Below are 22487 nucleotides of genomic sequence, written 5' to 3'. Positions count from 1 at the left end.
TAGATTTTGCTGGGTCTTACCACACCAAACACTTCACACTTCAGTAAAATATTTAAACTACCTTCTACTGCAATCTTGTTTTCAAAACTCATATATGAGAGTCTTGCAGAACTTCCTTGGATGTGGGAGCAGGTGTTATGTCGTTCCATCCTTGTTACATCTCGCACAGGTTTTGCAGTGAACCTTCAGACGATGAACTCTTTGAACTTGTTTCACACCTGCCCAAGTTTCCTAGTTAATATGGAGTCTTCTGAGCACAGCCTTATCCAAGTCTTTGTTTGTGCCTGCTGACAGAGTTAGCTTTCTACAAAAAATATGGTGCTATTTTATTTCTGGGCAGAACTTTGGTTTTTGTCTAATATGACCACTGCTTTTAAAACTGAGAAACTTTACATGTGGCTGAAATTTGAAAATTATGGAGATAAGTGGAAAGCAGAGATTTTTTTTCTTCTTGGATTAATTTTGTTCCTGATGTGAAATTTACTGTCCAGCATTACATCTTGTTCTGTGTATATGTGTCAGATTTCAGATTCTCTTGTTTCAGTCCTTGTGTTTGAACTTTCCATGTGCGTTGCAGCCGATTCCAAATGCTACCAGGATGGTTATACTGTGGTATCCTGTAATGTTTTACATCTAAAGATATAGGCCCATAATAAAAAGGGTGCACAATTCAGAGTGGTTTACATGCTGATATTTCAGCAAATAGTTATTGGAGAAACAAACAGATCACAAAGAATATGTCATAAAATGTCTGAAGTCATTTTGAAATAACCCCCCCAAAAGTGTCAGAGAGAATGAGAAGTCACAGACCAGGACTCAGTGGTGTGATAAAACTCTGAGGAAATTAAATTACAATAGTTTTGTCTTTATGTATCACAGCAGGGCTATTGATTTTATGTTGCTCCTGTGCAAAATTGAATCCTTAGCAAATATTCGTATGAACATTTTTTAAATAAATAGTTTTCCAGTGTTCCTGCTATGTGCATTTGACTTTCAATCAAACACATATTTTCTCTTTTCCTAACTACAGCTAATCCCTCAATTAAAGAAGACACTTTGGTTCTCAAGATTGGATCTGTCTCTATGGCTCCTCAGGCTGACAACCCTCTTGGTAGAGCTGTGCTCAGAAAAGACATTTATCAGTAAGTGTCAGAGGAGGGGGTTGGCTTTTCATATATGATCTCAGTAAAATTCATTCTGGGAAAAGTTAATTGATCAATAAAACTGGTACGTGCAGCCTGTAAAAATACTTTTCACATACAATCTTTTGATATTCAAAACCAGGTTTTTCTGATTTTCTTCACTTGTGGGCTTTCAAATCCATTTAGACAAATCAAGTTCTGCTGTGAAGTGCTGATGAATAACAGAATTTAAATGTCAAATCACTATGAAGTTTAAACTCACAGATGAGAACATTTTAAGAGGTTTTCTTTTATTCAGCTACTACTAAGTTCACCTTAGAGAAAAGGAAATTTTTTGTGACTTCCAAAGTGTTCAGTAGCCATATAGTGAGAAGGAGATAGATCTTAATAATATAAATGGTAAACATATATTCAAACTGTAGGATTCTTGATGTCATGTAGATCAAAGCTTAAAGGAATGCAAACTTCTAAGGAGCTCTTTCCCAGTAAACACATTTTCTGTGAAAATGTCATGCTCTGGATTGTGTCACTAAGTATGTGCAAACCACAGTAATCATATATAGGCAGCAAAACTGGTGAACATATGTAATCAACATGATAAAAGTAATACATGATCCTTAGTAGAGTTGGCACTGTTGCCAGACATGAAAGTAGGGTTGCAAATAATACCAAGTGAGAAAAGTCACAGAAATACAGATGAACAAGTGTCTTATACTTCCCGTTGGTCTGTTTTTCAGATGTGGCAATATTTTTAACTACTTCATAGTGCTCTTCAATAGAAATTACAAACATCAAAATCTTTTCCCAGCAGTAAAACATTTACTGCCTAGAAAATGACAGCAAGTTTTACTTTTGTCAAGACTAGGATTTTTAGGAGACCATGAAATATCTCCAATTTCACTTCTGATCACTTAGAAGTTGTAAGAGAGTCCTTTTCTTCATATTTCCATGTGGAAGCATTTAAATTAATGGGTTTGCTTGTATGTTTGGTTATAGTAGTTTATCCTTTCTTTCTCTTTTTTTTTTCCCTTTTGTTTTTAAATGAGCATTTTATCTTTTGTATCATGGAAAAAGTCTTGCAGGCGGGCATTAGCAGTGGGTTTGGGTGGCAGGGCCTGATCCAGCTCTCCATGTGCTCATAGATGAAAGAGATCTTCCAGACATTTGTACAGGCTCTTCCTGCTCCTACCCTTTCTGTCTGAGGAGATGCCCATCTGATACCTGCTTTAAGAGTCAGAGACCCAAATGTAGATTCCACTCCTCGCATAGCAACAAAAACTTTATCAAAAAATGCCTGATCATAAAGTGGAATCTGCAATTACCAGCTTCTGTAAGGTCATTTCAGTCACTGTGAGGAACTGTGTGATGTTCCTTGTTTGCACATTACAAACCAGTGAGTAAGCAACTCCTATACAGTTAAAATCACTGAAAATGTGCTAGTTAACTGTGCTGTGCTGTGCTAGATTTTTGAGTCTCTATCTTTGCCTGTGTAGCTTTACCTGAAATGTTGACGTTCAGTGCTTTTCAAAGGTTCTGATGTATTATTATGCATTATGGTCCTTTGGGTTTTATATACATAAATGTTCCAGACACGATTTGTGCAGTGTATATTTGGTTTTCATAGTTTTCATGTAGATACAATATGCTCCACTCCTTTAGGTATTATGACACCAAATGAGTAAGGTAGAAATAAGCACTGGGCCAGTGACATCTCTCATTTGACTACTACTGGTATCTTGTGACCAGTCTCACAACATTGTGCTTCCTATGTCTTTTTCTGAGTTTTCTGACATTTTAAGTGATTTCCTCAGCTTCAGTGACCACTCCCCAATTTCTCATCATCTATGAAATGATTTGTTGTTCTCTTTCCTTCTTTAATCATCCAATTATACTAGCTTTACTGTTTCTAAGATATATCAGAGCAGAGCATCAAGTTACTTTGCAGTGTTTTATAGGACAATATTGAACTTTAGATAGTGGGGAGTCTTTTGATTTTGGGAAGAAGGTGACTATCTTAATCTGTTTAAGCAAGTTCCAAGATTTTCAAAGAATAAAAATTAATACTTTTGAAATTAAAAATATAAAGATCCATTTTCTAATTACAAAATCTTTGATTTAGAGCAAAGTGTACTTACAGAAGCGTGGTTCAAGATGTCTCTTCATTGTCTTACATGACAGTCACTGCTGTGAGACAGCTAGAGTTCTAAGTGAAGTTAATTTCACCGTTTTCCAGGGTTCTTTAAATAAAATTAGGCAAAGGGTTCTGTACTGTGGGCAGGACATGCAGTCTGTATACAAGGAAAAAAAAACAGAGGGATATTATTAACACATAATGTTGGGTCTAAATATGAGAGTTCTTACAAAGTATTTGCCCTTTTTAACGTGCTAATGGTGCTAGAAAAAAAACTGGAGCTAATACAGAATGCTTAAAAATTGAGTGGTAAGATGAGCAAACCCACACAATGTGTGGTTCATGTGCTTGGTGACAGATTTCTTAGCAAATATTAACAGAGGTACAAGTAGTACAATATCTAGTGTAAGGCACTCTAAAAATATAAATTACAGAAGCCTGTTGGTTGCTGAAGAATTAGCATCTGCAGTATTCTAATAATGCCAACATGTCATCTTCAGTCTTTTTCCAGCCTCTCTTCTCTAATTTGATTCTGCTGCTTTTAATAGAATAAAAGAAAATAAATTGTTGTCTGAACCACTGTCTTTACAGTGTTTCTGGAGTGGGGATACAAACTTAATTTGTGGTGTCACTTTGCTTTAAACAGTCTTCTGTTTAGGCCTGAACTACAACCACATGCAATTAGTGTCACTTTTGTAGTGCTTCATGAGAAAGAAGAATTTTTGCTTCTCATTTAGAAATTGTTCTTTTAGGAAAGGCTGAGAAACATTTTCATGGCTAGAGGCGGAATAGCATTTCCAAATATCTTTTGAATTTGTCCCATAAATGTATACATGAAAAGCTGAATGTGCTCACGTATCATTAGTGGAATACCAGTGCATGAAGGTAAGTCTGGTGGGGCTGCAGGTCATACTAAATAAACCAGACCACTTTTGGCCTGTAGGCTGAAGTGACTCCCCCTAGTATGTCTTAGGAAAAAGAGCTTACATGCTAACTTGGAGAGAGAACTAAACTGAAAAGGGCATGTTGGAAAAACAATGTGCCTCAATCATTTGGGCACAAATATAGTTTCAGATGATTACTGGAAGTTGTAAAAAAATGTATTGACATTGTAACTTCAATTTTCCTATGCTGTATAAAAATAAGTCTTAGAGTATTTTCTCCAGTAGAAAATGGACCACTTTAGTTCTGCTGTTAATATATAGTAAAGAAGGTTAAATGCACCATAACAGCAAATTGAGGACTCCTGAAAGCAGTATGGTGACACATTTCTGTATGGTGACAGTAAGAGACAATGTCTTTTTCTATTTTTTTCCCTACTAAATTGTAGGAGTTGATTTTTTGGTTGTAATGGTTTTTCATGATTCTCTGATTCTTAAACTTCAGCTCCAGCTGTATTTGTGTTCCACAGATGTTACCAGAACTGTACATTGCCATCAAGAAACTGCCAGTTCTGTTGATTGGAAGATTATCAGATTATCAAAAGGCCTTGGGATGGGGTCAGGGAGCAGATAAAGGAGGGGTTTTGGATAAGAATGGAAGTAAGGCAGTTGCTTAGCCTGGCTAAAGGGAGGGAAGAGCAGTTAATTGAAACTGTGAAGGAGTCAGTCAGAGTAAATGAAGTTTCTGCTAAACAATGAAGGACAGAACTATATTTTTGTGGGCTTTAACTCCTGATGGGTTTTTAAGAAGTGTGTATGTTGGGGGTATGAACAGTGAATAGCACTAGTTCTACTAAGCTACCAGCAGAACTAGGCACTGTCAACAGGGAAATGGTTGACAAAACTTGCTCACGAGACCCAGAAGTTCTGGTTCTCTGACTGAAAAAATGAGGCGAGGTAGCTGCATGGATATGCTTAAATGTGAAGCTGAAATTGAGATGATGTTTAAGTCTACTTCTGTTTTGGGATAAGGGGCCCATTACACCAAATACTGTGCAAATGCTCAGATGGATTATAGAGGTAACTGCTGATCATCCCCAACAGGGTTGTTTTAGCAAACTGTCATGGAACAGTAGTTAATTGAGTTTTAGAGAGCATCCATGAGCATATAGAGTAAAATAATGTTGAGTTACAATATTGTAGTGCAGAAATGAAATTGCTGACAAAGAGCTCAGCGACTGGAGGCTGATTGAAGGCTCTTGTGTAAAGGTCTTACTTAAAAAGTCAGGAATAATATGCCAAACTATCAACTTCTGAGAGTTTAGGTAAGCAGAATCCCAAACTTTCCTCAGCTTGGCCAATAAAGAACCTAATTGTTGTCCACGCTCTGGATTCGTAATTTTTGAGATCCAAGGATTTCATTCATGTCATATATCAAAGCTTAATAGTACAGGTCTGAGTGTTCCATGGTCATTTTCATGTGTAGATCTTTCATAGATCAAAGCATAAAGCTGTCTCTAGACTGTTTCCAATTTGTGAATGTAAATGGAAATTCTTTAGACATGCCTCTCCCCACAAAAACAGTACATGTAAAGAATTTACTTACAAAAAGGTAGCTGTAGATTTTATTATTTTTTCATTTAAATTTTTATTAATGCAAGCATTTTCTTATTATAATTTTTTCATTTTTGTAGTTTGCTGTTTTTCACTCCTTAACTCTCAAACATTTGCAAATAGCAAAACAAAGATATTTTCCTCATAGAATAGCTGCTATTTTTCTTTATTTTAAAGAACTCCATCTAGAACATCCTTGTAACAATCATGTAATGCCCATTATTGGTTTACAAAAATCCATCAGAGAAATAAGGAGTAATAAATATTTTTTTTTGTCTGTAGTGATAGTGCTGGAGTGAAAGGAAGGAAAAAAATTATTCAAGGAATTTCTGAAAGAAGCGCATGCATAGCCAGCAGTCTGTGTGGAAATCTGTTTTTTCTTTCAAATGTGGTTTGGAAAATCAAATGCTTTTCAGAACTTTTCAACAGCACCCACATCTGTAGGCATCTTCTCTTCAGAAATATTTTGACATGTTTATATTTGAAAAACTATACCTTGAAATTATTGTTCAAAAAGCCTGGATTTTCTATAATTTTATTATGTGTAAAAAGGTTACTTTTTGATATCTTCCTTTTCAAACCAAATAACAGTTTAAAAACATTTCAGTTTTTGCATAGAAATTAGCATTAAGATAGCTAAATGTTTCCCAGATTATGGACCTAATATGCATATTTCCTTTTATTGAGGAAAATACTCTTTCTTTTAAGAGTTAATTATTTTGCAAAGGTTCTATTAAGACTTATTTTCTATTTTACCTATTTTTATTTTCAGTATATCTGTGAGATGTATCTGCTAGGCAAACAAGGAGTTAGCTAATGCTGACCAGGGTTTCTTCTTCTCTGAATAAAGGCAACAGAGATAATCAGTGAAAAAAATGTATGCACACAGTTTTTGAGGAAAATGTGAGCTACTTATTACATTGTCTGTATGTACCATAAGGAATTAGGAAAAATATCAGCTTTAGTATATGGTAAAATCACTTTCGCAGTTTTTCACAAATTTCAAAATTATTGCAACTGCAGGGTGATGTTATATAGGAAAAAACATTTGAGAGAAGAAATTATTAGTGTTTTAAAAAGTAAGTATTTTATTGTGTATCAATTGTGAAGTGGGATTGTGTTAGCATCCTTTTAAGTTCTCATCTATCTGTGTTAAGGAAAGAAAATTGTAACAGCAAAGATTTTGAAATTGATCGCATAATTTATTTGCTAATTTTTTTCAGATTTCAAACAGGGATGATTTTATTTCTGAAGATTTTTTTTAACAGGATTCTCTTTGTGTATAAATTGAATATACAATCTTGTTTCTTTTTGCATTTAATAATCTTTAGAATTAATAGTTGTTGAATAGGGGTGTAAATCAAAATTTTTATAGTAATTGTAATTTCTGAATATTTTTCTTTGCTATGGTACTTGATTACATTTTTTTTAGCATAAAGTTTTATAAAGACTTAGGAAAATAATCTTTATCTTCTGTAAGAATCCTATACTACTCTCTGGATTAAGGCTTGGAAGTAAAGTCTTTTCCTGCTTTACATTTTTCTCTTCTTCTGTGTTTAACAGAGAGGCAAAAAAAAGATCTGCTTAGACCTTTTGCCCAGCAAGATATTCATATATATGGATAGTATTACATGCAAACACCACTCCTAATTAGCATTGGCATGTTTAAGGCTATTGCAGCAGTTATTAATTTAAAACTCTCAGTGGAAACTAATTGTAAAATAACAGCTGGAACTGCCCATTTAGTTTCAGAAATGTGGCTTGCTAATTATCTAATACCAAAAGCTATTCAAAGCTAAATTTATATTTGGAATTTGGCATTTAAAATGTTCAGCTTTAACCTTGAAACTTATTTTTACTTGAAATTTCCTTGTGAGTTCACAGGAATCTTCAACATAACTGATTTTCCTAAATACATAGATTTGAAATACATTTCCTTATAATGCAATATTTTCATAAGAAAATAATTTTTACAACTTTACTTTTCTCTTTAACTGAAAAATTTAATCACTGTGTTCTCCATACACATACCTACTTTATATTTTTTCTTTCATTTAGTAGCCCAGAACTTGATTCATACAATAAGTTTTAATTTCTTTGTGCAGTTCCTCAGAGAAAGGAAATTGAAATTTACTTCATAGAAATATTCCTGTCAAAAAGCAGTGGCATTATGTCATTTAAGCATCCATTTTTTGTTAATCAGGACTGCATTTTTGGAAACCTTATTAAATATGTTAGAGGGAAAAGAAAAACAAGTACGTATCATTAAAGAATGAATTCAAAGGAATAATCAATTAATTTAAACTGATCAAAGTTGAAACACGTAGAATTGATAAAGACATTTTTGAAGTCTAGTAATTCTTCAACAGTGCATATATTAAAATGTTTTAATATAAAAAACCAGTGACCTTCCTCAATGATTTATTGTTACTTTCAACTTTGTTTTGAGGACTTAATATACATTTTACCTGTAATGCTCTTCCCTTCTGCTTCTGGCTTGGCTGAGGTGTTTGCATAACTGGGTTCATGTCACTAGCTGTGTCCTGTGTGATTTAGAACTAAATTGGGAATGGGTTTCCAGGCTCCCTTTAAACTGGATTGTGGGTTCAGGAATTTCTCAGGTTGGACAGTTTAGTTGTGAACTTAAGAGCCAGGCATCAAGGATGGATCTCTTCAAAACGGAGTCCATAAAGTCTATGTACTTCATATGATTTACTGTAGCATGTACTCATTTCTTTCATTTAATATGATGCCATCATTAAACAGCTTAAGGTCAGAAGTAAATAGCAGTTTTAAAGTAAAACTTCCACAAGGGCATTGCTGTCTCTGCTCTGCTCATGTGCTATACTTTGTTCTATAAAAAGACTTCTCAGCTGTGTGTGTTCTTAACTACTGTATCTTCTGCTAAGTCAAGGTTCAGTTTGAGAAACACAGCAGGCTGGACTCAGAGGTTCCTTGGTCTTCTGATACTTCTTGCTGTCTCAAATAATGTTTTAACACTAATTAGTATTTTCTGTGGGGCATATACAGAGCTTGCCATGTGAAATTCATACAACCTCAGTTTTGAAATCTGTAATATGTTTAGGGTGACTGAGTGGAGGAGAGATTAGGATCTTTCATTTGTGCTGGTTTGAGATGCTGTTTAACATGTTTTTTCCCATTTCCTTTTTTCCCAAAAAAATAGCAGTTCTGCTGTGATGAAGCCAATCAAAATAAAATCAAATAACTTTTTTGGTTTTTTGGTTAGTTCTAATCCTTTTAAACTTTTTTTTTTGTTCTACATATGTGAATGCTCAATTTCCTGACTTCTTGCCTTGATATTTCTTAGTCCTAAGATTCTAAACACTTGTTATGCATATGGGTGTTTTTACTTGAGACCTAAGGTTATTGCAGTTATTTTCGTCTTCTCTCTAGGAAGCATAATTTCTTTTCCTTTTTGTTTTCCTCTATGTTTGCACATTTTTACTGAACCCCTCAGAAATCTCATATCTCTTTAACCAGCACTGAAAACTACCTCCTTCATTGAGATCTAGTCTGTAGCTGCTTCCCTTAACTGTAATAATGCCCCTTTCTCCCATTTGAAAATATTTCCAAACTGTTAATTCCTCCCTAAAGCAATTCTTGTTTTACCACAGGGGAGAGAAAACATGTCAGATATTTGCAGAGTTCTTTGAGTAGAGAGGTCTCTCACCCTCCCATCCAAGCAAGTGATGTGCAGACCATCCATGCCTAGTGAAGGGACTAAAGGAGTGAAGTGTGGCCCTGGGCTTCCTTGGGGCTGCCAGAATGGGATGAATGTCATGTCAGTTTTTTAACATTACTTTATCCATGGTCATTGGGCAGTGAGTTTTGTGCCCATTTAAATTGTAAATCCAAATTTGAACTCTTTTAAGATCTACTGCTTCATGGTGTTGCTGTTTATACTTTTGTATAAGGAACAGGCTGAGGGACCTGAAAAAAATAAAAAAATATTGGGGCCATCAAGCAATTGTTTTCAGTAAGATTATTCTCCTGAGCCTATTTATTGTGTAGGCACAAAAGGATTAGCCCTGGCAAAAAGGTGTGTGTTATCAGCTTGGGCATGGATCAGCTTCATCTGCCATCATGATATGGCCTTTTGAAACAGCTCAGAATTTGATGCAGTGTACTAAGAATTTTTAAATAGTTCTCAGATTCAACATTAACATTATTAAATAGACTGTAACAGTTTAAAAAGGTAAACAAGAAAGGGTACAGGGACAAAGAAAAAACACATTAAATACCACTTAGAAATCCCAGAATACCTTTCATAGTTTATGTACTCAGCAACTTTAATACAATGAAAAAATTTTCAGATAAAACTGGGAAATAAAAGGTAGTCCTAAAGATGGAGTTATTTTTTATATGAGTAGTGTTTTGTATTTCATGTTTTATGTTATAAAGCAATGTTATTGAAGGTTTTGCACTTCTTCAAGTTACATCCCTTTAATCTTTCTTTTTCCTCAACAAGTAGCTTTATATTGTGCCTGTTATTGTAAAATGCAGGGGGGAATGAGGGGAGGTGTTTGGGTTTCTGTTAACATGGGAGAAAATAATTAGCTGGCTCTTAGAAATTAATGCCACCTTAAGAGCTAGAGTGATTCCTCTGTATGAATTACTGAAGTAATGTTCCTTTGCTTTACACAAACTCCTTACAGTTTCTTCCCAGACTCTACTTCACTGGTTCTTAAAATATAGGATTGAATGCATATATCAAGGTTGCTTTTCTGTCTTATATACTGAAAATTAACTAAATTATCTAAAGTCTTGGCTGCAGTAAATAATTTATTCTAAAAGAGCTGAGGAGATCTTTTAAAACTCTTTATTCTATACAGTTTTCTTCATAACTGTGAGTAAATAAAATTTCCATCAGCTCTGGTTTCAACAAATGCTTTTTGTTGAAAAGTATTTTCTAATAGCATATAAAGTGCTTTGTAGCATTTTTAATTCTAGCAGGATCTCAAGGTAACTCTAAGGCAAGTTGTGTGCTTCTGTTACTGAGAGAAGCATATCCCGTTTGTAATGAAACATTTGTTAACTTCTGTATACAGATTGTGGTTCATTCCGCAAATACTTGTGGGCTCTCTGATGTCCCTCACAGGGTTTTATCTATGACAAATTCATACCACAGTTCTTAAACTACATTTTGGACAGAAGATTTCTTTCTTTTGCAAAACTGTTTGCCAGTGTCTTTCATTTAATGCTTGTAAGTATTTCAACTTTGGTTTTCAATTATTTAACAAAAAGGATTATCAGAAATATACAGAATAGTAACATGTTATTTTAGCATATTTCTCTATGGGATTCTCTTCCAAGCTCCCATGGCAAAATTAAATCCATGTTACTGTTATCCTGAGCAACTCAAATTTTACTGTTTAAGTGAGTATGGTTCCTAGCTCTTAACTGACTTTTCCAACATAGTTTCACTTAGCTCAACCACCTTAAGTATGGTCAAAAGTCCTGCTTAGTGTTTGTTACATTTAAGGACTTACTGTGCTATTAAATCTTGCTATGCTGCAATAAAGAAAAAAGAAGAAAAAAGAAATTAAAAAGTCACATGCTGTGGGTTTGTGTTGCATTTCAGAAGCTATCCTTTTTTTTTTTTTGTTAAGAACAAAAAAAAATCCATCACTTCTTTTTAAGGGTTGGTTTGTAATCTTATGGGCTTTATTAGTTGTTGGACACAAAGATAAATGCACCATTCTTCAGCCTCTCAATACATTTTTCATGCCCACTGATATTTTTGTTGCTGGGGTTTTGGTTTTTTCTGTGAGAAGGCAATGGCCAGCACTGGTATGTTAATGGCTAACACAAGTGCATGTTGAGAGTAATAAAATACAGAGATAGTATCAGGCATCTCTGTTTCACTGTAAATGGTTGGCATAAATCACAGCTACTCCAGTTTTCTGGCTGGTATTGTGTGTTCTTGAGCATTAAAAAATAAATGGGTGTGAAGGTGGTACAAATAGGACATAGGAGTATCTACAAATAGATATGCCCTGTACTTGCAGGATAGGAACAGAAGAGGTTTGAACTCTTTCTGACAACCAAAATTATTTAACTATTGAATAGTATTGTTTAATCATTGTATGTGACAGTTTTTCATGAAACAGGAAGAAACTTCTAGATGAGCAAATCCAACTACAAAGCAAATTCTAAACTTTTCAAGGTTGGAAGTGTATAAATATGTGCATATATGTATTCAAGAAAAATACAGAAGAATGCAATTCTGTGGCATATCTTTTTTAACCCACTGTATTTAGACAGCTTCATTGGTGGATTTTCCATGTTTTTGGCTTAGTAAAAAAATGCCTGATATATTATGTAATCGCAAATGTTACTGAAGTTGTTTTCTAAAAATAATTTTTTTAATCTACATTTTGTATTTTTCACACACTGCAGCTCATAAGAGTGTATCCAATTATATTTACTAAACTGGACTCAAACTACAGGTGATGGAATTTTCTATTTTCCAGATGGGCAGTGTATTTGTTTGTGTGTTTGTGTCTGTGCAGTGTCCTAATTTTTTTTAGCTCCAGGCAGAAAAATAAAGCTCTAAAGTTTTCTTTATAATCACCACTATTTAAATATTTGGGCTGCAACATAGAGTCTGAACTACCTGACACTGGAATCTGTAGTCTTCATGGTCAATATTGTGAGTACACAGGGATATTTTGAGTAGATTTGTATCATTTTTGTTTCTCTCTTTGCCCTCCTTCAGATGCATATTTAGAAGTAAAACTCCCCTTCAGTAAATTTTTTAGGCATAGATTCATACTGACTTTAGAGGTGCCAGTAGTCAGTTAACAATAGTCTAATGGGGTTTTAAGAAAGCAAATATACTGGCTTTAACATGACAGGTAATGTATTTCATAATTACTGTGGAGTGAGGTTTTATATCAGGAGAGTTTTCAAGGGGTATTGAAATAGACAAAGTAGTGCCAGGACTTCAGGAAGAAGAATTAAAGGAAGATTATTTTTAATACTGTGTTATTGACATATTTTACAATATCATATACAGTATTTCAGAAATAGTTCCAGCTTGCCATTATGAATATGATTATTCCAGAAGAAGAAGAAAATAATGTAATCATTGAGAAACTAATGTAATCAGTGCCAAAGATAAATGTGAATTGACTTAGAAAGTTAAATATTCATGTTTTAGAGTAGTTTCTTGTATTGACCATGCTATAAGCATTACCAATTGCAATAGACGTGCTGAAAGTATGCATTAATACACATTGTTCAGTGTAAAGGAAAAGCTGGTATTTATTTGTTTGTAATGTTCTTTTCTGCTTCAGATACACTTTGATGTCCAGGTATGATTTTGATATACTGACACAGCAGCAAAAAGAAATCCTGTCCCATATCAGCTTATGAAACGCACTGAGGAGAGTTTGCCTGCCAGCCTGTTCCTTACACCAGGTTGTATTGCACCATTTAGAGAAATTCCACACATCAAATATGAAGGCTGTGTTCAGTGAAATTTCACCTGGGTGAATTTATTGAATATCTGAAAAAACTGAGATACTGTTCCACTTAGCTAGATTTATCAGTTAAGCCAAAGTGAAATTCAAGCTGAAAATAATGGGGAAATCACAGGATTATTTATATTAGTCATATGGTAAAGCAAATACACACAAAATATTTAAAAATCTGAAATGAAACATCCTTTGATTACCAGGCAGAATTAAGTTCTGAGATAAAATTATTTCTACCACAAAACTAAAGCATAAAAGTCTTTGGGTTATATTGTATTTTGCCTTTTTTACTAGTCCCCTCTTCAAACTTCCACTATTTAGAGAAGCTATATTCCACTTGGTTTTCTTCAAGGAACATTTGGCATCCAAAAATATCATACAGACCTTCCATTGGAATTGTGCAAACTTATCATTTATACAGTCTGTCAAGTGTATATTTATACAATGCTTCCTGAATTTGGGTGAATGTTTCAAAAGTATAAAGAGATTCCTCAAACTGTCTAAACATTAAACAGTATAAAAATGAAAAACTGATTTTTGAAAGTTCAGACTTGCTCATGCTGTTATTTTTGCTGAGGAATTTAAACAATGAAATGATAGAAGTAATTAAACAGATGACATCTAAATGCACAGCTGCAAACTTCAGCTTTGTTTCATCTTACACTTTTTTTGAGAGAGACCAAAATTACTTCATAGTTTACTAAAACTGTACCTTATGGCCATAGGTTCATTGATACTGTGTTCCAGAGACACCTCTAGAAGACAAGTGCACTGCAGAAGTTCTTCAGCTTCTTTGCAGGCAATTACTGCACTGCCACCCTTGTAGCAAGGGACTACTTTTATATGTCTGGTCACCTCACAGGATATGTAGAGCATTTTTTGCCCATAGGACTAAGAAAGGAAGCAAAGGCCAAATTTTTTGATGTGTGATCTGCTGTAATTCCTTTCATGTGTTTAGTAGCTTCTATATTATCAGTGCACTGCTGCCAGTCCTGACCTTGCTGTGGCCCAGTTCACTAAAATCTAGGTTTCCTAAATGGGTAGCAAATGGAGTTACAGTAGCACCCACCTGGAACCACCACTGTAATTAATGAGGATGAAGAGGTGGTGAGTTTTTTTTTTCTCTGTATAGGTACTTATTTGGTTTCAAAATAAAAATATTTAAGTAGTCACATAAGTAGCATATCAGTTTAAAAATTGCAATCACTAATTTTTATCCATATTTTATAACTTTGCATTCTCAGAATACTCTCAAAATGTTTTCTATGTAATTAGTTACATTGACAAAATCGTTTTGGCTTTATGCCCACAGGATAAATTTGTAGACTGTTGAAGAGGTTGATTTTGTCATTTAGAGATATGTACTAAGCAAGTTTAGAGAGAAGAGCCTCTCCTATTTTCCTTTGGCATGTTCTAGCCTTGCAAAGAGGAAAGCGCATCCCATGGCAGGCCAGGCAAAGGTTCTGCCTAGCCCCAAACATTCTCATGTGCAGCCTATGGAGACCTGGCAGACTCTGCTCTTCTGCACATCCATGCATCCTGTTAGACTGGTCACCTCAATTCTAACCAAGACAGTGTTTCCTGCTCCTTTTGAGAGACTGTCAAACCACACATGCAAAATAGGCACAAACCATTGACTTCCCATCACCAGATTTATTCTTCTGTCTTCAAAACCAAATCTCTCTCCTCTTGCATTATGATAGCTCAATGAATATCAGTCCTTTAAAAAATGTTTTGTGATTAAATAAATACCTCTATGACTCAGTAGTTGCAGTTGATGAAACTGGTGAAATAAAGGACACATAGTAGTTAGAGAAATGTTATTCTAATTTTACAGTTTTTCATCTCTGAGCAATTAGTTTAAGAACTGAGGGGTTTTTCTGTGTTGTCTGTTTTTAAGAAAAAGCTAGAAAGCAGTCGTAAGGGAAGACCTGTCTGCTTCAGCTTGGCAAAAAAAAAAGCTGTGCTGAAAAATATTAGTAAAAAAAATAGTCTATTTGGATATTTTAGAAAAAGGTTGGTTATTAGTATAATTCTCTTCTGTAGAAGGTTTATTGCTGCACAATTAGAAAAGTCTAGCAGCAGAGAAGAGATAACTGTGTTTCTGACTATCCCATCTACATGTCTCAAAAGTGACTAATACCTAGCTGGGACATATTTAAGGGAAACACTTGTGTGTAGAGTACTGTGATGGCTTTGTTGAAGATCGTGAATACCTTCTCTTAATGTCACTCTCTGTCAGGAGCCACGATTGTCATAGTAGTGGATTCTGTGCTTGAAATATGTAGAAGCTTGGAGTGAATTCAAATAGCAGAATTCAAACACCTTTTTCACGGTTGAATTTTCTACACATGTATCTAACACATCCTTATTCCAGACTGACATATAGGAGACTAAATGATATCTTAACAACAATCAACTAAAATCTTAGTGCTCTTTTATATGATTAGCTGTTCTAAATGATAATGAGTGTAGATGGCTTGTTCTATACACCCAGTTGTTTTTTTTTCACCAGACACTTTGGCATTCATGTATTGGATCCTGTTTTAGGGCATGCTTATCCATAATTGAATAATCTCCCCTTTTTTTTTCTTTTATTTTTTTTGTGATTTGGAAGTACTGATTTCCCACATGGAATTCATTGTGTTACCTAATGATCTTTGTAGCTATTTGCTGTTGTATGCTCTGCTTTAGCTTTTTTAACACTTTTACCAGTTCCTGTCCTCTCAGTGGTACTTATCTCTGTAGGTATATAGAACAAAAAGGCACCAGTGCCCAAGAGATAGAAGTCAGAAATCTATCCAACATTAATTTGAAAAAGAAGAAAGTTACTTGTTACACTTATATTTTTGCATCCCTGTAGCAATTGTTTGAAGTAGTCTAGTGCAATCAGAAGACAATTTTGCATATGTTTCAGTTACTGGCCTTTTTTTTCAACACAAGTAATCTACATCTCAGCTGATTTATGCCTATGTACAAAAATGATAAACACTACAAATCATTATAAATTTAGAACTTAAGAGTGTTGCTGACTACAAAACATATTCCATTAAAATGTAATTTATAACTTTTTCCTTTGCATTAGGATGTTATGTATTTGGCCACTATGTGAATTTAAGAAGGGGTCAGTAATTTTTATTTTGCTCACAGAGCTATCACTGATGTTTTCTTTTTACAAGCATCCTGCACTTATGAAGATGAACCCAGGTTCCATAACCACTCTGACTTAAAGGAATGTGTTACCTTCTGTAGATAATGTTGATGTTTCTGGCTGTGCAGATCACAACAGCAGGGCTAATCAGACAGAATGCACTTGGCGTTGTTAAACAGATTCCTGTAATCAATAGTATCACTTGCTAATCAGAAAAACATTAAGCAAAGTAGCCTTACTGTGCTCCGTTTATATTTTAATTTAATAAACCATTGCTGAGTATGCTGCCAGCAGTGATGTAGATGGGACAGTAGTTGTGTTATTCTGAGGCTGAGCTGGAGAGGGGAGAAGGAGCAGTTGCCAACAAAGCCAGTCATGTGTGGCATGGTTTCTGGGGAAAAGAGGCAGAAACAGTGAGAATTGGAGTTCACTGCTGATGGCATTTGAAAGCCTGCTCCACTGATCCAGACTAAAATAAATTGTTTCCAACATCCTGGCAGCCATAAAACACTGTTTGTTACACCACAAGTCTCCCTATGGACAGATTGCAGGCTGGGTAAGCAAACCCTTGTCCTGGAAGACGTGTGTATCACGCAGTATGGCAGAATATGTACCCAGGATCTTGTGAGGACCTTCTCTTCTTGCCTAAAGACATCTCCTTCTCTCTTCTAGCAACATTAGAATGTTCTTATCTTCTTCTTTACTTTAATTTTCAGCCTTAGTGCCCTGATTCTATGATTCTTCCTTTGCCAGTATTGTGTTCTCCTTTTTTTATACTTCTCATTCTTTTTTCCTTCTTCCTCACAAATAATTTAATATCTCCAAATTTAGGCACATCCAGGACTTCCATCATGGGAAGTCATGCTATAGGATTTTTTTTATTTTAGTACTTAGATCATGTCCCTATATGTTGTGTGATGTCAGGGAAGTTCTGTTTCTCTCCAAAGGTCTCAAATGTGACAAAAAGACATCTAGGTATCTATTGTACCATCTATCTGGTAAAATTAAAAAAAAACGAAAAAGTAGTTGCCTTTGTTTGAAAAGCTGATTCCTGTCTGAGGTTTTACTTATAGAAGTTTAGCATTCTCAAAGGCCAGTGTTGTCATAGATTCTCTTGATTTACCACATTTTTGTTCTGTGTTCTTCTTAACACCTATAGCATCTCATTCCAGATGGAGTCCAAGAAACACTTGCTTCAGTTTCTCTGTTTGGTAAAATACATTCAATGGCTTTGTCAAGGAGGAACTTTATTGAGTTGAATTGGGGAAAAGGCAGTGAAAGTGCATTAGGTTAGTGATGTGCTTTCTGCTGTGATTTCTACAGTGGTCAGTCACATCTCATGCATAGGTGAGGGGCTTTCAGACCACATCTAGTCTGAGACTTCACAAGCTTAAGCAGAAGAGGAAGGGGTCCTTTTACCTATGTGCCATAGGTTATTACATATTTATCTATGTGCTGTACCTATGTGTTATTAAATATTTATCCAAGCTTACTTTCCGTTTCCTTTGTAAATTAGGATAGAAAGGATCTTTCATCAGGCAAAACCTTTAATAAGTGAAATTTAGGTAGATAGGTTTGTTATCTCTATACCTGGAAGAAATCACTGCACACAGAGATCCAGTAAGTACTAATAAAAATTAGCTGTTGTGTGTAAAGTCTGCAAATATTTCTTAATTATTACATAATGTGCAGTCTTTAACAGCCATTTTCCTGGCTTCTTTAGCTTTTTGTAGGTCTCAGATGAGCTGTAAGTGAATAAATTTAACTTCTTTACTGTGGGTCTCAGAATTATGCTTATTCAGCAGCATGTAGTAACTGGTTCAACATGAACTGCTTCTTAAATAAACATACAAAAAGCCTGACCCACGCAAAATCAATTTAAAAAAGAGAAAAACTTTAAACCTGTGTTTCCTGTTACATGCTTATGGTTGTCTTTGGTTGCTTGTGATCTTACTGTATTGTTGACCAGCTGTTGTATTCTGCACCACCTGCCCAAAGATTAGGTGAGATAGTGAAGTTGTTTTCAGAAGAGGGAAGCAATTTAAATCATAACCCCTACAGTACATTTCAGCTGATAAAACATCACTTTTGCTGGAGATAGAGAAGTCGGGAATTTGGCTTACTCTGTTTTCCGGAATTTATTTGCTGCAAGGATTTTAAAGGGTTCAGAGTTCATACAAAGCACGTGTACTTAAGACTAGGCCAGGTTTGCTGTGGTTTAACATACCTTCATTCTCCTAGGAAGTATACAACTAATAAATTGGAGACATACTTAGGAAAATTGTTGATATGGAAAAACCAGAAATGAGTGCTTATGTATATCACTGTATGTAAATTGTTGATATGGGAAACCAGAAATGAGGGCTTATGTAAATGCTTGTATATATATTACTTATTTGGGAAAAGGCTATATTTTGATCCTTGTATAAAACTGGCATGATGCAATTTCTGAAAGCCATAATGAGCTTCATCAAAACATCAAGGCATTAATTACTAAACCTTGTATTTTACATGGATGTGTAAAATATGTGTTTCTTGAAGTGGGTTATCTATAGAAACACAGTATGCTTGGTTTTCAAAAGTGTATCTGAACGATCAGAAGAAGAGTTTTATATTATATATAGGAGATTGGTAATAGTAGGATAATGCAAATATGAACTTTTATGTCAGCATGAAAATATTGAAGCTGAAAATATTGGGCTGTAATATCCCAAAGTGCTTTAAAAAAAGATGCAGCAGACAAATGTGATACCAGCAACACAATACGTGAGTACCTTCTCTTTAAATAATGCCCTTGTATATTTTGCTGCACCTAAAGATTTTTGCCAAAGAGTGATTTTGTTGTGGTTTATGTTTAAATAAGTAAATTTGTGAGGGTAAGAAGGGCAGTGTCACAGTGGGAGTTTCAGATCAGTGCATACAGACACATTGTGCTCAAGGAATTTGGTTCACAAGGTTATGCTGAATGAGTCTAAGGAATATTTAGCTGAGCCTATTGCAAGTTATCAAGCTGCTCATAAAAGAAGAAATGAAAAATGGTCACTGCAAAGTAAAGGGGAGAACAATCCATTGTCCATGTGAAATTACTATCATATTCTGTTTAATATACACAAGAAGATTTCCAAAGATATGTGATTCGGTGCTTTATTTTAAGTAATATTTCACAAAACAAATATTCCAGTATTTACTTGTATTAGACAAAGTATGAAAATAGACATTGGATCATACAATAATCTACTGTGGTGGGTTGAAAAAAAAAACTGCATTCACATTGATGAAATAATGCCTTAGAGAGAATAATAAAAGGCACAGTGGTTGTGGTTAGGTCTCTCTGTGTGGAAAGTTGACAAACACATTCTTAAGTTTTAAGAAACCACATTTAATTTTGAAATACCACTACTGACATAACAGATTTTCAGTGTGTTTCTACTAAGCACTTAAGAAAGTTATGGGGCCTACTGAACACTGCCATCACACTGCCTCTCCAGGAGTGACTTGATCAAAATGGCTTTCCTGTCATCCACATGTCTCTGTGGGTGCATATGATTAATTACTTAATTTTCTTAATTGCCGACATACTCCATTGGTAACAATGGCAGTGTGTTAGCAGTTTCAACTGTTATTTGGATTTGGGCAGCACTGGGATTGCACTTTGAAACAGATTGCACACCTATGGTTTGCATACCTCTACTCTTGAGTTTGCAGTTTGGGATGTGCTACTTCAATAGTTATTTGTGTTTAGATTATTAGTATCAAATTCACACAAAATGCAGAATTATTAATTTCTCTGTGAAGACAGTAGCTGTATACTAAATCATTTTGGCCCAAGACCTTGAACAGAACACTAGATTGGATGTCATATGCCAGTAAGAAGCTCAAGCTTCAACACAGATGTATGAAATCAATAAAAATAGACTACAATTTGTGATCATAGATTGAAGGAAAAAAATTAAGATACCCTTGCTCCCTTATTTTGAAAAACAGTGGTAATATAGCAGTAAATTTTTATTAAAATATCAAATGAGCAGTGCACAGAATGCTGTATTGTTCCCAGTATAGAAAAGGCAAGATTTATTTTTTTTAGTATTTCCCAGTGCTTATTAGCAGAATATGAATGGCAGTAGAAGACTCCTCTGTTACTGGTCACAGGTAAAATTGATCTCAGCAGCCCCCACTCATTTAATAGCTCTTGAATATTTTGTTGAAGTTGAGTCTGACTGTTCCCAAAACTAGCTCAAGACTGAAGTACTTTGTAAAATCTAGTGTCATAGACTTTAAAGGAATCCACAAGGAATGTGGTTCACTCAAAAATGCTTTTTTCTCACTTGCTAGAAGTATTTTATTTAAAAAATTCTGTGCTGAAATACAGCAGTAAAAGGATTGAATTGTTTTTCTATCATCTTGGAGTATTCTTTTTAATTTTTATTCTTTGATGAATTTGAACAGTGGGACAGTTGGTTATAGTTCGTGGTTAGACTGGTATGTAGCTGTTCTTTTTGAGGAGTTGAATGTGACATCCTTTATCCATCCAGTAGATATGAATCAGTCCTACTGCCCCACAAGGCTGCTCGTATAAATCTGATTGGGAGTGCAATGAAGTTGATGCATTGATCTCATATCGACTTTGGTACATCTGGCTAAATTAAGGAATGTGTTCATTTGCAGATCTCCCATTGAATTCCATAGGAAAGAGGCAGATGGGTACTTTTGAAGATTTGAAATTAAAATAATGCTTAGTGTAGACAAAAATGGTGAAATTGGTACCTTTATTTTGTTAATTTGGATCTTAATTAATATCTGATTGGTCTTATTGTGTGCTTTGGTAATTTCTTTTCCTTTTTTTGACATTACAGGAGAGCACTAAATCTAGGAATTCTTCGAGACCCTGGATCAGAAGTTGAAGACAGACAATACCAAATAGATCTTCAATCTATCAACATTGGTACTGCTTATTGGAATCAGTTGAAACCAGAGAAAGAAAATGGAAAAGGAGGAGTTTTGACAGAGACTGAGAGAAATTCTCAAAATCCAGCACTTGAATGGAACATGGCCAGTAGGTAGGGATTTTTTTAAAGACTTACTCTTTTCTGAAAATACATAGCACAAACTCTGCAGAGAGCATGCACAGTATACCTGAATTAAATAATTCAATACTGGCTTTGCTTTACATTACAAGCACATTTCCCTGGAGTTTTGGGTTACATATTTGAAATTCATATTACTGTTGTCGTTATGCTGTAGTTGCTGTCTAGTTACTGTGTGCTTTGCTTCCATTATAAGCTCTTCTCCAAGTTACTTACTGTCTGTCCATAAAAATAACTCCAGGACTGAGACTTCAGCTTGTCAGTCTCTAGAGGAATGGGAGGTTCTGTTTTTGGGGGTTTTTTTGGGCATAGGGTGTGTTTTGGGGGTGGTGGTGTATTTTTTTCTTTTTTTCTAAACTTCTTTTGTTTGTATTTGTACAAAGCTTGAGTAAAACCAGCTTAGACATTTCTAAATTAGAGAGGGATGCAGTAGAACATTTCCTATTGATTCTGAACTGGTTTTTGCACTTCTGTAACTAAAACCAGATGAATTTTGAGAATTAGATATTTCAGCTAAGTCTCCTTTATTGGGTATTGTATATGTGCACACAAAGCCCCACCCTCTGGTTAAACAGGGTTGAAAGACAAAGCATGCATACATTTGCTTGCTATTTTAAATTTTGATGTTTTCAAATAAAAAATGGGGAGGAGTTAATTGGTAATTTGTGAAGATTTTAAGTATTTATTTTGGTATTAATATACTCTTTTTTATACTTAAAAATTAATGCAAGTAGTTTAAAACTAAATTTTACAGACTGTAGGAGATTTCCATTTTCAAACTGGCAAGAATAAGGTCTGATGGCCAAGAGCAAGCTTTCAAGTAATTTTGTAGATTTAGAAGCACTTCTGCTAGTAAATACCTCCTTGCCTATACATTTAGCTATTTATTTTCATATAAAAGTCCTTTCTATCTAATTCATGCAGAAAAAATCTAATTTTTATGAGATATGTGCATAATTTCATGGTTCCTAAAGTATGATTCCTT

General features: G+C 34.7%; 2 protein-coding genes across 7 annotated transcripts in view; one reads left to right on the top strand and one right to left on the bottom strand.

Annotated features, from left to right (window-relative positions):
• Positions 1 to 22487, bottom strand: part of LOC134426653 (cytochrome c oxidase subunit 6C) — a 475168-nt gene that overhangs the window by 292879 nt on the left and 159802 nt on the right. The gene's annotated exons all lie outside the window — the stretch shown is intronic.
• VPS13B (vacuolar protein sorting 13 homolog B) overlaps positions 1 to 22487 on the top strand; it is a 429375-nt gene that overhangs the window by 255310 nt on the left and 151578 nt on the right. For all 6 annotated transcript variants that reach the window (XM_063171820.1, XM_063171844.1, XM_063171830.1 and 3 more), the window contains exons 30-31: positions 1031 to 1142; positions 21272 to 21475. In XM_063171820.1, coding sequence (XP_063027890.1) covers positions 1031 to 1142; positions 21272 to 21475 — 316 coding nt within the window. The remainder of the gene's footprint in view (positions 1 to 1030; positions 1143 to 21271; positions 21476 to 22487) is intronic.

This window comes from Melospiza melodia, chromosome 1, assembly GCF_035770615.1.
Source record: "Melospiza melodia melodia isolate bMelMel2 chromosome 1, bMelMel2.pri, whole genome shotgun sequence".
Lineage (NCBI taxonomy): Eukaryota > Metazoa > Chordata > Aves > Passeriformes > Passerellidae > Melospiza > Melospiza melodia.
The sequence above is the reverse complement of the archived record's forward strand: the minus strand, read 5'-3'. Positions and strand labels throughout refer to the sequence as shown.